At 48.5% G+C, this 14,870-nt stretch overlaps 1 protein-coding gene across 1 annotated transcript in view; it reads right to left on the bottom strand.

Moving 5' to 3' along the window:
- The window catches only part of LOC146782744 (extracellular calcium-sensing receptor-like), a 71,188-nt gene extending 56,673 nt beyond the window's left edge, over positions 1–14,515 (bottom strand). Inside the window, exon 1 of the mRNA XM_085637222.1 lies at positions 14,258–14,515. Within this exon, the coding sequence (XP_085493348.1) occupies positions 14,258–14,515 (258 nt within the window). The remainder of the gene's footprint in view (positions 1–14,257) is intronic.
- Positions 14,516–14,870: the final 355 nt, after the last annotated feature.

The following is a 14,870-nucleotide window of genomic DNA, read 5'->3' as shown; positions in this document are numbered from 1 at the left end:
CCACTGCTCTTTGGCTAGGTTTTCGCTATAGAAATACCATATACATATTGTGAGAAGTTGGCCTGGTATATGCTGTTCACTAGGTCTAGTGACCACCTTGTACCATGCCAAGCAACCCTTATGGTGTGGTTGTAAGTCAACCTTTTCGGACTAGCTGCCCTAGTGGTAGCGTAGGCTAAGCAGTCTTTGAGGCTAAACTCGTGAAGCGTGTTAAGCAAGCTGTTTTACCAAATGTAAATACAATACAATTTTATACCAATGAAAGGACCCCACACAGATATATATTCAAAATATATATGTATTTATTTCTCAAAGTAACCCCTAGTCTCTTTATGAGCACAGGAGCACAAATCGTCAAACCAGATTACAGTAGAATACACAGAAGTTGCACTTTATATGGATAGGCCCTGGTGGCCGCTCAAAACATATACTAAAATAGTGGTATAAGTACCACGAACAGAAAAGGGAAAAGGCCTAGGGCCTCTAGAATCGCTGGGCCTACAAGGAGCTAACTTCAGTTAGTGACCAGGAGGTCCACGGGTTGCGTGTGCAGAGCAAATAGTCACACGCGAGCTCCCATAGGTTTTCAATGGGTGCGTAAAAAATACAAAGTTACTGCAAAGAGGATCTTCCGGATGGACTAGGAACTTAAGATTGGAAACACAGACACTAGAGATAATTCTCTACACTCGGGCACCGGAGTGCCAGCTTTACCTCACCCACAGGAAGCGGGTGCATAGGCGTCGAAGTGCGTCGGGTTTCTTCTATCTGTTCAATGGAGCCTGTGGACAAAGATGCTGCAGGTGACCGGTCCGGAAGAGATGCAGTGGATCCAAGAGTGGATCGGAGATGTTGAAGACCTGTAAGCAGAGGGGACAGTGTTCACAGTCACTAGCCAGTGACCAGCGTGGCACCAGGTGGGTACCAGGCGATGTCGGGTGCAAACAGGAAGGAAGGTGTAGCTTGTCTCTGCAGCCACGTGGTCCCTGAAGGTCGACGACGTCCAGGAGTCCAGTCACGAGCTGTCCCACGCAGGCTCTCGCTGTCGGCGACTTGATCGAAGCAAACAAGCCTTGGCAAAAGCAATTGTTGTAGGAGATGAAATAAGCTGATGGTTCTGACCAGCAAGGTCAGAGGGATTGCTCCTTTGGAGGGGAGCAAGGGCCAGTCTGGAGCAACCAGACCAGCAGTGTATTTCGTGAAGTTCGTCGCCAAGATGGCCACTAGCCAGCGGGCCAGCAACCGGTTAGGCGCGTCAAGTGGCAAAATGCAGAAGGGCCCCACGCAGATCGTGGAGATGCTGGAGGGCTCACCTTTGGTGCAGATGCTGCTCGGGTGTTGAGCTTCTCAGATCCCAAAGCACAACTTGGAGGGAGCCTCGGTTGTTGCACTTGCAGCTTGTCGTAGTCTTTTCAAGATGGCTGGCTCCACGTGTCTCGGTGCCTCCACGGGTCTCCTCTTCTCAGGGACTGTGGATCGGGCGGTGAGAGGTCTGTAGGTCCAGGTCTTGTCAGTCTCTGGGCTCGGGCTCTGGCGGGAGGCGGCGGCAAAGCAGACGTTGATTCGCTGGATGGTGCTTGCGTTAGCAAGGTGGTCACTCCCTGACCACAGGGGAGATTGGCTTCAGTCCTCTGTGCGGCAGAGTGTCGAAGTTCCCGTCTTCTTCTTAGTTTCAAGTTGATTCCAGGATGTCTGAAGTCTTAGGACACAGCTCCTACCTTTAAGCGGATTCTAGGGGCCGGACTACCTGCTAGGTCCCTCCCTAAGGGTGGGACCAGGAAGGGGGGAGGTTACACCCCCAATCCTTTGTCCAGCTCGCCCCAGGCCCGGGACTGGTGTGCCCCAGGACCGGATTGAACTGGCATATGCACCGAGGCTCCTTGTGAGCCTCAGGCATGTCTGGTTTCTTTCAAGCCCTACCTGACCAATACACAAAATCCTGTCTGGGGTGGTGCATGCACCTCCCCTGGCAGGAAACCCTTTGTCCACACCTCCCAAGCTGGAAGGACTCCCAGCAGCAGGAGGGCAGACTTGTGTCTGTGGTGGCAGCATCCATTTTGTGGAGCTGAGGCTATGTCTGATTTTACCCGGGTTTCAGGTACTGTACATGTCGTGTCCCTCTAGAAGGGTGGAATGCTAACCCCGTCGCTAGAATTGGCGAGGGGTTAGTATTCCAATTCGTATGACACCTTACTCGACATGTTTTGATAAAGCCAAACCAAAGTTAGCATTTAACCGCGAGGTTCATAATGCACTTAAGAGTATATGGTATGACGATATCTGGAAACAGTAGAAGGAAGTTGTTCCGACCACTGCAGACAGGCTCAGCTCATGCCAGAGCACCATCTCACATGGAACCAAGCACTCTGCCTTCAGGATTGTTAAGGCCTGCCATAGGAGTGACTTATAGGTTAACATGTGTCCCATTTAAGGTTAGGTATAGGTATACTACACCTAAGTAATAGGTGGTTACACCAACTTACCCCAGCTGAGTGATCAGCCAGTTGTGTCAAATTTGTTAGGCCAAGCCTGGGGTGGCATAATACATGCTTCAGCCCCGGGCAGGCCTTAGATACACCAATGCCCTGGGTACCTAGTGTACACTGGTACAGGGGCTGACAGGGGGATCCACTTCCAATTGGTTATGCACCTAGGGTGCATAGTTTTAATTTAGTAGAGAGAACAGCAGGCTGGGGGTCTGATTGGCAGGCCCACAGCCTCAATATGTCAAAAACCAGTGAAGCAAAAAGCAAAAATTTGGGGTGACCATAGGATAGCAGACCCTACTCTCCTACACAACCCCCCCCCCAAACGCAGGGACATTAAACTAGCCTTGACCAGTCTCGTCTTCATGTCCTAAGTGGAAGTACCTGGAGAGACCATCTGCATTCCCATGGTCAGTACCTGGCCGGTGCTCCACTGTAAAGTCCATACCCTGTAGGGAAATGGACCACCTAAGCAGTTTGGGGTTTTCACCCTTCTTCTGATTTAGCCACAAGAGGGGCTTATGGTCGGTCTGAATCTTGAAGTGAGTGCCAAACAAGTATGGCCTCAGCTTCTTCAGGGCCCACACCACAGCAAAGGCCTCCCTCTCAATAGCTGACCAATTCTTCTCTCTGGGAGTCAACCTTCTGCTAATAAAAGCAATGGGTTGGTCTTGACCATCTACATTAAGTTGTGACAGCACAGCTCCCACACCCAACTCAGAAGCATCTGTTTGGACAATAAACTCTTTGGAGTAGTCAGGACTTTTCAGGATAGGTGCAGAGCACATGGCCTCCTTCAGGTCATCAAATGCCTTTTGACAGCTTACTGTCCACTGAACCTTTTTGGGCATCTTCTTGGATGTCAGATCATTAAGAGGAGTCACAATGGACCCATAGTTCTTAACAAACTTCCTGTAGTACCCAGTCAAGCCCAAGAAAGCTCGAACTTGAGTCTGGGTGGTTGGAGGGGACCGTCCTTGATGGATTGTATCTTACTCTCCAGTGGTTGAACTTGGCCTCCACCTACAAGGTGGCCCAAGTATACAACCTTACTCTGCCCTATCTGGCACTTAGTAGCCTTGATAGTGAGGCCTGCCCTTTGCAGGGCCTCAAGAGCCTTCTTCAGGTGGATCAGGTGATCCTCCCAGGTGGAGCTAAAGACAGCAATGTCATCAAGATATGCTGCACAAAAGTCATCCAACCCAGTAAGGACTTGGTTCACCAGCCTTTGGAAGGTGGCAGGTGCATTCTTCAGACCAAAGGGCATCACCACAAATTGATAATGCCCACCTGGGGTTGAGAATGCTGTTTTGGCCTTAGACTCCTCAGCTAATCTGATTTGCCAATAGCCAGCTGTCAAGTCAAATGTGCTCAAAAACTTAGCAGAAGCTAGTTTGTCTATGAGCTCATCTGCCCTTGGAATAGGGTGTGCATCTGTCCTGGTGACAGCATTAAGACCCCTGTAGTCCACACAGAACCTCATCTCTCTCTTGCCATCTTTGGTGTGAGGTTTGGGGACCAGAACCACTGGGCTAGCCCAGGGGCTCTCTGAGGGTTCAATGACACCTAATTCCAGCATTTTATGTACCTCAGCCTTTATACAGTCCCTGACGTGGTCAGGTTGTCTGTAAAGCTTGTTCATTACAGGCAGACTGTCACAGTGTCCACCACATGGGTACACCAGTCAGTTTGACTAGGTATCAAGGAAAACATATGTGAAAATGATTGTAGAACCTGTCTACATTCAGTCTGCTGATGGGCAGTGAGGTTGCCTCCAAGGGTCACTCCTTCAACTGAGCCATCTTCAGGGTTCTGAGACAACAGGTCTGGGAGAGGGTCACTCTCTTCCTCCTGTCCCTCATCTGTAGCCTTGAGCAAGCCCATGTCTGCCCTGTCAACATATGCTTTAAGCCTGTTAACATGGAGTACCCTGTGGGGACTCCTGGGAGTTCCTAGGTCTACCAAGTAGGTGACCTCTCCCTTCTTTTCCAGGATTGTATGGGGTCCAGACCATTTGTCTTGGAGTGCTGCTGGGGCCACTGGCTCCAACACCCATACCTTCTGTCCTGGCTGAAACTCAACCAAGACAGCCTTTTGGTCATGCCAAGCTTTCTGTAAGGCCTGGCTTGCCTCAAGGTTTTTGGATGCCTTCTCCATATACTCAGCCATCCTGGAGCGGAGACCAAGTACATAGTCCACTATGTCTTGCTTAGGCTTTTTGAGAGGTAACTCCCATCCTTCCTTCACTAAACACAGTGGGCCTCTTACAGGGTGCCCAAACAACAATTCAAAGGGGCTGTAGCCAACTCCTTTTTGTGGGACCTCTCTGTAAGCAAACAGAAGGCAGGGTAGAAGGATGTCCCATCTTCGCCTGAGCTTTTCAGGTAATCTTTTGATCATACCCTTTAGGGTCTTGTTGAATCTCTCAACAAGCCCATTGCATTGTGGGTGATAAGGAGTGGTGAACTTGTAGTTGACACCACATTCCTTCCACATAGCTGTCAAGTATCCTGACATAAAGTTGGTACCCCTGTCAGATACTACCTCCTTAGGAAACCCCACTCTGGAGAATACTCCCAGCAGGGCCCTGGCCACAACAGGTGCTGTAGTGGTCCTAAGGGGAATTGCCTCTGGATACCTGGTGGCATGATCCACTACCACCAGTATAAATCTGTGCCCAGATGCAGTGGGAGGATCCATGGGACCCACTATGTCTATTCCCACTCTTTCAAAGGGGACCCCCACCACAGGTAGTGGTATTAGGGGGGCCTTTGTTGTGCCACCTGATTTGCCACTGGCTTGGCAGGTAACACAGGAGCGACAAAACTCCTTTGTATCTTCATTCATGTGAGGCCAGTGAAAGTGAGGGACAAGCCTGTCCCAAGTCTTGTTCTGGCCTAAGTGTCCTGCTAAAGGAATATCATGGGCCAAGGTAAGAAGGAAGCCCCTAAATTGCAGAGGTATAACCAACCTCCTGGTTGCACCAGGCTTGGGGTCTCTAGCCTCTGAATAAAGGAGCCCTTCATCCCAATACACCTTATGGGTACCTTGAGCATTCCCAGCAGCCTCAGCAGCAGCCAGCTGTCTGAGGGGTTCAAGAGAGGGACAGGATAACTGAGCCTGCCTCAAGTCAGCCCTTGAAGGTCCCCCTGTCCCCAGAAACTCAACCTGATCAGGTTCAAGCTCTTCAGGGACAGTTCCTTCAGGGTCCTCTAGATCAGCTTCCTGGGAAGGCTGATCATCACTCTGAGGCAGGGGGGAAGGCACAGCCTTGACCCTCCTGTTCTTCTTCTTGGTAGGTGCTTGGTCCATTGTTCCAGGATCCAAGACCTGTGGTTCAGTGAGGCACTTTTTGGCCTGTGACCTGGTCACAGCAAGGACATGTGATGATATTCCTAACATCTCTGCATGAGTCCTGTACTCCACTTCTGACCATAGAGAACTCTCTAGGTCATTGCCCAACAAACATTCTACTGGGAGGTCTGCACTAACCACAACCCTTTTGAGGCCAGTTACCCCTCCCCATGAGAAGTTAACAACTGCCACACTATGTGAAGTAGTGGCATTGCTGGCATTGGTCACCAGGTAGTTCTCACCTGGTATGTACTGTCCAGGGTCCACAAAGCCTGGTGTCACCATAGTGACACTGGCACATGTGTCCCTGTAGGCTTGAGCCACTTTTTCGTTTATTAAAGGAGTCTGTCTGTACTTGCCCAGGTTACTGGGGCTCACAGTCAGGGACAGGTCAATGTCCCCATCACAGATCAAGACTGCCTGTGTCAGGGTTCTGTCTAAGTCAGAATCTCCTTCAGTTCCCATAGTGATTCCCACTACACCCTTTGTCTGGGGACCAACACTGCTAACAGTAGTACTGGGAGCAGGTGCCTTAGGGGCCACAGTGTTGGGGGCTCCACCCTTTTTGCAATCACTAGTCCAGTGAGTTGTATTCTTGCAATGATTGCACCAGGGTTTCTTTTGACCTTCTTTCTTCTTTTTGGACTGTTGGGACCCACCCTCCTTAGCAGTAGTTTGGGGCCCTGTTGAAGACTTCTGGTCTTTAGGTTTCTGATCTCCACCCTTTTGGTCTGTTTTCTTCTGATCACCCCCTTGGCCCTGGTTCTGGTTCTTTTGCTTAACCCTGGTTCTGACCCATTTGTCTGCCTTCTTTCCCAATTCTTGGGGAGAGGTCAGATCAGAGTCAACCAAGTGTTGATGCAGTTGCTGGTTTTGACAGTTATTTAAAATCTGTTCTCTCATCATCAAATTATACAATCCTGTAAAATCAGATACCTTACTTCCCAGCAACCAACCCTCCAAAGCCTTAGTGGCACATTCAACATATTCAGACCAGTCCTGAGTCTGTGTCTTTTGGGTGTCTCTGAACATTAACCTGTACTGTTCAGTGGTTAAGCCTAACCCATCAACCAGAACACTCTTCAGGACTCTGTAATTTCTGACATCCTCTTCTCTAACAGTGAGGAGTCTGTCTCTGCCTCTTCCTTCAAAGGAGAGCCAGAGGATTGCTGCCCACTGGTCTTCAGGAACCTGCTGCACTTTGCAGGCTCTCTCAAGAGCAGTTATCCATTTGTGGATGTCATCCCCACTTTTGTAGGGGGGCACAACCTTAGACAGGTTCCTATTATCAAAGACCCTATCTTTGTCCTTAGGGACAATGCTGCCACCAGTGGGTATAGACCCACTCTCTTTAGGTTGCCTAGCCTTGTTCAGTTTTTCTTCCATCAGGGCTACTTCTAGCTCCTGCTTCCTGATCCTCAGCTGGGCTTCCTGCATTCTGGCCTCATGTTCCCTCCTCTGAGGGGTGGTCATCCTTTTTCTGGAGTGACCTTGAGAGCCTCTAGAGCCATGGGAAGCATTGGATTCACCTGAGCGATTCCTTTGCCTCCCAAGCCCTGTGTTAAGTCCACTGGGGAGATCCAATGGGGTAAACCCACTGTCACTCCCCAATAGCCTTAGTTTAGCTGGGCCAAGTATAACACTTGGCACTGGGCTAGTTCTCCCTTCATCCCCACTACCTTCTGTATCAGTACCCTTCTCACTTTCATCCTCTGTAGTATGAACCTCATCTAAGGGGTGACTATTGGAAAGGGGTACCTCGGTAGCATCTTCAGAAGGGGGGCCTCCTGTTCCTGTCCCTAAGGGTGCTAACTGGGAAGCTTTCTTGAGCTCTCTTTGATTTTCATCATTTTGCAAGAGTTCTCTGAGCTCAGCAGAGGTAGGGTTCTTGGGCTGTTTAAGGCCTCTAAGAGTTGCCAAATGCCTGAGCTCATTCTGATTAAGGGTAGCAAAGATGGATGGTGCCCTCTGGGGGTCACTCTCAACAGAGATGGGTACAGTGGACCCCTCTGCCCCAGCCATTGCTCTTAAGTGTGGGTGGATGTGTTGCAATCTACCTACACTTGGGTTTACCTACTAAACCTATCTAGTAGTTGTAGTCAGGGTGTGCTACTCCCTTTGCTCTACAACAACTAAGTTCAGTAGAACTTAAGTATATCTAATCTTGTTTTATATGTACCTATAGGTACCTATGTGATCTTTCAATTGGTAACCAAGAGATTACAATGGTAAAACACAGCAAGCTCAAATCCAACCGCTGCTCACCAATGTGAGAAGTTGGCCTGGTATATGCTGTTCACTAGTTCTAGTGACCACCTTGTACCATGCCAAGCAACCCTTATGGTGTGGTTGTAAGTCAACCTTTTCGGACTAGCTGCCCTAGTGGTAGCGTAGGCTAAGCAGTCTTTGAGGCTAAACTCGTGAAGCGTGTTAAGCAAGCTGTTTTACCAAATGTAACCCCCTTTTATACCAATGAAAGGACCCCACACAGATATATATTCAAAATATATATGTATTTATTTCTCAAAGTAACCCCTAGTCTCTTTATGAGCACAGGAGCACAAATCGTCAAACAAGATTACAGTAGAATACACAGAAGTTGCACTTTATATGGATAGGCCCTGGTGGCCGCTCAAACCATATACTAAAATAGTGGTATAAGTACCACGAACAGAAAAGGGAAAAGGCCTAGGGCCTCTAGAATCGCTGGGCCTACAAGGAGCTAACTTCAGTTAGTGACCAGGAGGTCCACGGGTTGCGTGTGCAGAGCAAATAGTCACACGCGAGCTCCCATAGGTTTTCAATGGGTGCGTAAAAAATACAAAGTTACTGCAAAGAGGATCTTCCGGATGGACTAGGAACTTAAGATTGGAAACACAGACACTAGAGATGATTCTCTACACTCGGGCACCGGAGTGCCAGCTTTACCTCACCCACAGGAAGCGGGTGCATAGGCGTCGAAGTGCGTCGGGTTTCTTCTCTCTGTTCAATGGAGCCTGTGGAAAAAGATGCTGCAGGCGACCGGTCCGGAAGAGATGCAGTGGATCCAAGAGTGGATCGGAGATGTTGAAGACCTGTAAGCAGAGGGGACAGTGTTCACAGTCACTAGCCAGTGACCAGCGTGGCACCAGGTGGGTACCAGGCGATGTCGGGTGCAAACAGGAAGGAAGGTGTAGCTTGTCTCTGCAGCCACATGGTCCCTGAAGGTCGACGACGTCCAGGAGTCGAGTCACGAGCTGTCCCACGCAGGCTCTCGCTGTCGGCGGTGTCGGCGACTTGATTGAAGCAAACAAGCCTTGGCAAAAGCAATTGTTGTAGGAGATGAAATAAGCTGATGGTTCTGACCAGCAAGGTCAGAGGGATTGCTCCTTTGGAGGGGAGCAAGGGCCAGTCTGGAGCAACCAGACCAGAGGTGTATTTTGTGAAGTTCGTCACCAAGATGGCCACTTGCCAGCGGGCCAGCAACCGGTTAGGCGCGTCGAGTGGCAAAATGCAGAATGGCCCCACGCAGATCGTGGAGATGCTGGAGGGCTCACCTTTGGTGCAGATGCTGCTCGGGTGTTGGGCTTCTCAGATCCCAAAGCACAACTTGGAGGGAGCCTCGGTTGTTGCACTTGCAGCTTGTCGTAGTCTTTTCAAGATGGCTGGCTCCACGTGTCTCGGTGCCTCCACGGGTCTCCTCTTCTCAGGGACTGTGGATCGGGCGGTGAGAGGTCTGGAGGTCCAGGTCTTGTCAGTCTCTGGGCTCGGGCTCCGGCGGGAGGCGGCGGCAAAGCAGACGTTGATTCGCTGGATGGTGCTTGCGTTAGCAAGGTGGTCACTCCCTGACCACAGGGGAGATTGGCTTCAGTCCTCTGTGCGGCAGAGCATCGAAGTTCCCGTCTTCTTCTTAGTTTCAAGTTGATTCCAGGATGTCTGAAGTCTTAGGACACAGCTCCTACCTTTAAGCGGATTCTAGGGGCCGGACTACCTGCTAGGTCCCTCCCTAAGGGTGGGACCAGGAAGGGGGGTGGTTACACCCCCAATCCTTTGTCCAGCTCGCCCCAGGCCCGGGACTGGTGTGCCCCAGGACCGGATTGAACTGGCATATGCACCGAGGCTCCTTGTGAGCCTCAGGCATGTCTGGTTTCTTTCAAGCCCTACCTGACCAATACACAAAATCCTGTCTGGGGTGGTGCATGCACCTCCCCTGGCAGGAAACCCTTTGTCCACACCTCCCAAGCTGGAAGGACTCCCAGCAGCAGGAGGGCAGACTTGTGTCTGTGGTGGCAGCATCCATTTTGTGGAGCTGAGGCTATGTCTGATTTTACCCGGGTTTCAGGTACTGTACATGTCGTGTCCCTCTAGAAGGGGGGAATGCTAACCCCGTCGCCAGAATTGGCGAGGGGTTAGTATTCCAATTCGTATGACACCTTACTCGACATGTTTTGATAAAGCCAAACCAAAGTTAGCATTTAACCGCGAGGTTCATAATGCACTTAAGAGTATATGGTATGACGATATCTGGAAACAGTAGAAGGAAGTTGTTCTGACCACTGCAGACAGGCTCAGCTCATGCCAGAGCACCATCTCACATGGAACCAAGCACTCTGCCTTCAGGATTGTTAAGGCCTGCCATAGGAGTGACTTATAGGTTAACATGTGTCCCATTTAAGGTTAGGTATAGGTAAAAAACACCCAAGTAAGAGGTGGTTACACCAACTTACCCCAGCTGAGTGATCAGCCAGTTATGTCAAATTTGTTAGGCCAAGCCTGGGGTGGCATAACACATGCTTCAGCCCCGGGCAGGCCTTAGATACACCAATGCCCTGGGTACCTAGTGTACACTGGTACAGGGGCTGACAGGGTGATCCACTTCCAATTGGTTATGCACCTAGGGTGCATAGTTTTAATTTAGTAGAGAGAACAGCAGGCTGGGGGTCTGATTGGCAGGCCCACAGCCTCAATATGTCAAAAACCAGTGAAGCAAAAAGCAAAAATTTGGGGTGACCATAGGATAGCAGACGCTACTCTCCTACACATATATACAAAGTTGAAAATAAAGGAAATAGTGGCTGGCGTAGGCACATAGGCAAGGGTTATGAAGAAGAGTGAAACATAAAGAACAACTTTTATTGTTAGATGTTTTACTGACTGCAAGTTGAAAGACATTCGATGATGTGTGTGAAATTCTGCATTATTGACTGATGGAAGAACAAGGGGGCATATTTACAAGGGCATTGTGCCACCGGAGTGTCAGTTTTTCCAATTCTCCAGTGCACAGTGCCCTGCTCAATATTTACAATGCTGCACTATGCCACTTGGCATTTATTTATTTTTATTTGAAAAGATTTATATAGCGCTGGCTAGACCCGGAGGTATCAGAGCGCTTTACATGAGTTGCAGACCATAGTTACAAGTTACATAGCTACAAAGTTACACAGTTTCAGAGCATAGTTACGTAGTTACATGCGATTTAAAAAACATATACGTAAGGGAAAAAGCAGGCAAGGGGAGAGATTCAGGTGAGAGGGGATAGGAGCAGGGGAGGTAGACAAGGAATGAAAGAAGTAAAGAGGTGGGGGAGGGTGAAAGAAAAACTACCGGGAGCCGAGGAAGAACCGTGACCAACATCCGGTGTGCTGTGATCCCAGTGGAAATGGTGTCAATCCCACACCTCCGTTGAGTGGGGCTCTGTTTACGCTGTGGACTCTCTCAGAGGGGTCTCTGAGACTCCAGGGCATACATACTGGATCCTTCCCCAACAAGGAGAGAGGGAGCGCTTTGGCAAGGGGTGCCATACCCACACCTCCACTGTGTGTGGCTCCCTTGACGCTGTGGACTCTCTCAGATGGGTCTCTGAGACTCCAGGGGATAAATGCTGGATCCCTCCTCAACGAGGGGAGAGGGAGTGCTTTGGTAAAGGGCACAAGGTTACAGTAATTACAGTTGCAAAGTCCAATAAAGAAGAAACAAGTCCCCAGGAGAGGAAGGAGGGAATGGAGGGAGAGTTACAAGTTACATCAGTTACAGGGTTAAATAGTAAACCAGTAGTAGACCAGTCCTCTGGCGTGTAGGGAGTTGGGGGGAATAGAAAGGGGGTAGGGAAGCATATTTAGGTCTGGCCGTCCGGCCATGGAGGGTAGTATGTCAGGGGAAAACACTACATAGTCAGAGACAGTTAGGTCTTCCTCTCCGTATGTATTTTTAGTTGGAAAATAGATTCCTTTTTCTTCTAGATTTATTTTTTCCTGACGTTCCTTTATTTGTTTTCCTGAAAAAGTTTGTGCCAGATTCTGCCGCTCACATAGAAGGAGCAAATCACCTTTAACGATTGTTTATGTGCAGGAAGTTGTCCCTTTCTTCATATAACAATCATCTCTTCAACGCAGGTACCTTTGCACCATGTCGCAAGCGTGTCTGCATTGGTGCCTAGGCACCATTTTTATCTCCAGCGCTCAGGGGGCACACAGGGGTGCGCCGTATTCTTGTGAATACATTGCATCCTGCATGTTTGTGATGATGCAGATGGCACTGCTAAATTGCTTGCAGCGCTGCGCTGCATCACTTCTTTGTAAATATGTCCCAAGATGTGGACTTCCTCATAGTAAATAAGTGCATGCTTGGCTTAACGCAGGTTCAAAGAGAAAGTCTAGGTTTAACCACTGGTAGAAATGATGTAACGCAGAGAGCCTTGCATTAGACAAATGCATATTAAACATTGAAGCAGCACCTAAGCAACATTTGAGTCAAGAAACCGATTAGTACACTTTCTGGAACAACTTTGTAAAAAAACAAAACGCTAAAACTACAAAAAATTGATAAAATGATCGGGAGATATCATATTTTGAATACAACAATTGCCCACAGGAACAATGAGGGTGTAAAAGCCAATATTATTCAGGCAGAATTATCGAATGCAATAAACCAATTTTCATCAAATTGTTCTGCCCATGCTGGCAAGGACAGCAAGGAAAGAATCAGTTGGATTCCAGGCGGGTCCACTTAAATGCTTCCACTCTTCTCTGTGCTCTTTTGCGGATTCCAGTCACAGGTTCAAGGTGAGGTAGACCCCTCTACCCCTGCATCCTGCGTCAGTCAATAATACCAGTTTGTTCAGATTCTGGGTGCTTCCTTGGGGCGCTAAAAACTTTGCCAGACATCTAGGAGAGCTTTGAATGCTACTAAGGCACCGTTGGAGCTGGGCCCGAACACTGTCTCCAGCCACGGCTTCCCTGTCTGAACTGCTCTGCTGGTTCTTGGTCCAAAATACGCCACCTTTACCCTTTAGCTCCCTGAGGCTACAGGAGACACCAGGTCCGACGCTTCAGAAACACTTCAGGTCTTGGGCACAAATGGAATTAGAATCAAAACACCTATGCAAAGTTGTTACAGTAAGGAGAATTAGAAACATGCTCCCATTTTACAACTGCCTTGAGGATACATAAGGTTTTGGCCCAAATCCCTTTATGAATCAAAACCTATGGGTGGTTGCTTGGGAATGCCCATGTACCACCCATGGAACAACCCCTTGGCCAAAGTAGCACAACATATTGCATGGCGCAACTTTGTGTCAGTTTGGGGGAACTTCCAACACAAATCCGTGTTTACGTTGGATAATAATTCTGACCCCAGTACTTTACACCAAGTTTATGTTACTGTTTGTGACACAAACCCAGTGCAAAGCATTAGTTAATCTGGGCCCAACTATGGGTAACTACAAGTAGCAATTGCTATCATTTACTTTGTCTTGGTAACTCTTTGGTCACCTTTCCCACACTTGGTATTGAAAGCACTGGTAGGAAAAGAAAACACATGTTGCTCTTGATTCCCAATTAGTCATGCAGTATCCACCCCTTAGTAATCCCCTTTATGTCCTAGAATAAAAAAGAGGTTAAGGATGGGATGGGGATAACCTTGTGATATCATCATGGGTCAAAGGGTGTGTGATGTCAGTTCTACCAGTCCTGTCATTTTTGCTGAGTTCACTATGCTGTCCTCCGTATGCTTCACTGCTTCCCTAGTGATCCTCTTGCACACGTTAAGTCACAGATACATAATATCTGGCCCAAAGTTCATCAATACTGCGGTGAAGTTTCTCTCGTTCCAGCTCTACTTCTAAAATCTCTTGGATTGCACCAGCCCAAGGTGACCCGCTGTGTTTGCTCCCAGGCAGGTCCTGTTTTCTCCTGTCTTTGCAGTAGTAGTGCTATTGTCTTTTTTCTCAATCTCTATCTGGGTCTCCTGCTGCACCCCATCATTTGATAGGTAGAGGCAAAGGCCTTGATGGAAAGCTGACCACTGTGTGACTGTTTAACAGACTAGAGCTCCAAGGACCCTGACTTGTTTCCATGGCCCTAAGATCCAGTATGTCATCATGCCTAAAAAAATCCTAGTGATCAATGAGCACATTAAATAGTTGCTTAAGACTATCTTACCTGAGGGTATCTGTACAGACCCAGAATCCTTGCAAGAGCAATTGAACGTGTTGAACCGGCATCCCCTATAACAGCAGCTGGTGGCCGCTCTGCCCGGCACCAGTAGTTTGGAACTGGCTCCTCCAGTCCGGAAAGAATCCACAAGGCTCCCTTGAGCGCCCGCTGAAGGACTATACAGGAATCATAAATTTGGAATCCCAGAGAAATGTTGGGTAAAAGGTTAGAGTTGTTGTTAATCTCTTCAATGGCAAAGACCATAGCCTGGACCCATTGATAATTCTGGATCCCAAACCTGGAATGTAGAGAGAGACCTCATATTTCAGACTCAAGTACCCCAGATTGTATGAAATCTGTGCTGTGTAGTGGTCACTCATCAGTTAGGAATTGGCATGATTTGTATCACAATCAGAAAAAGATCAGATCAAAATTCTTCAGCTGTAGAAATGCAGCATTGGTTTTTGATGCCCATATATACAAGGGAATACAATAGTTGCTGGGGATTAATAATGAAAATATCTACTTTGGCTTTTCAACAGTACATGTATTTTAAAATTCTAGATGTCTTCAACATAGAGGGGTTTACCTCCTCACCTGTATATTGACTAGCTTTTAG

This window comes from Triturus cristatus, chromosome 12 (assembly GCF_964204655.1).
Source record: "Triturus cristatus chromosome 12, aTriCri1.1, whole genome shotgun sequence".
In the NCBI taxonomy this organism is placed as follows: Eukaryota; Metazoa; Chordata; class Amphibia; order Caudata; family Salamandridae; genus Triturus; species Triturus cristatus.
The sequence above is the reverse complement of the archived record's forward strand: the minus strand, read 5'-3'. Positions and strand labels throughout refer to the sequence as shown.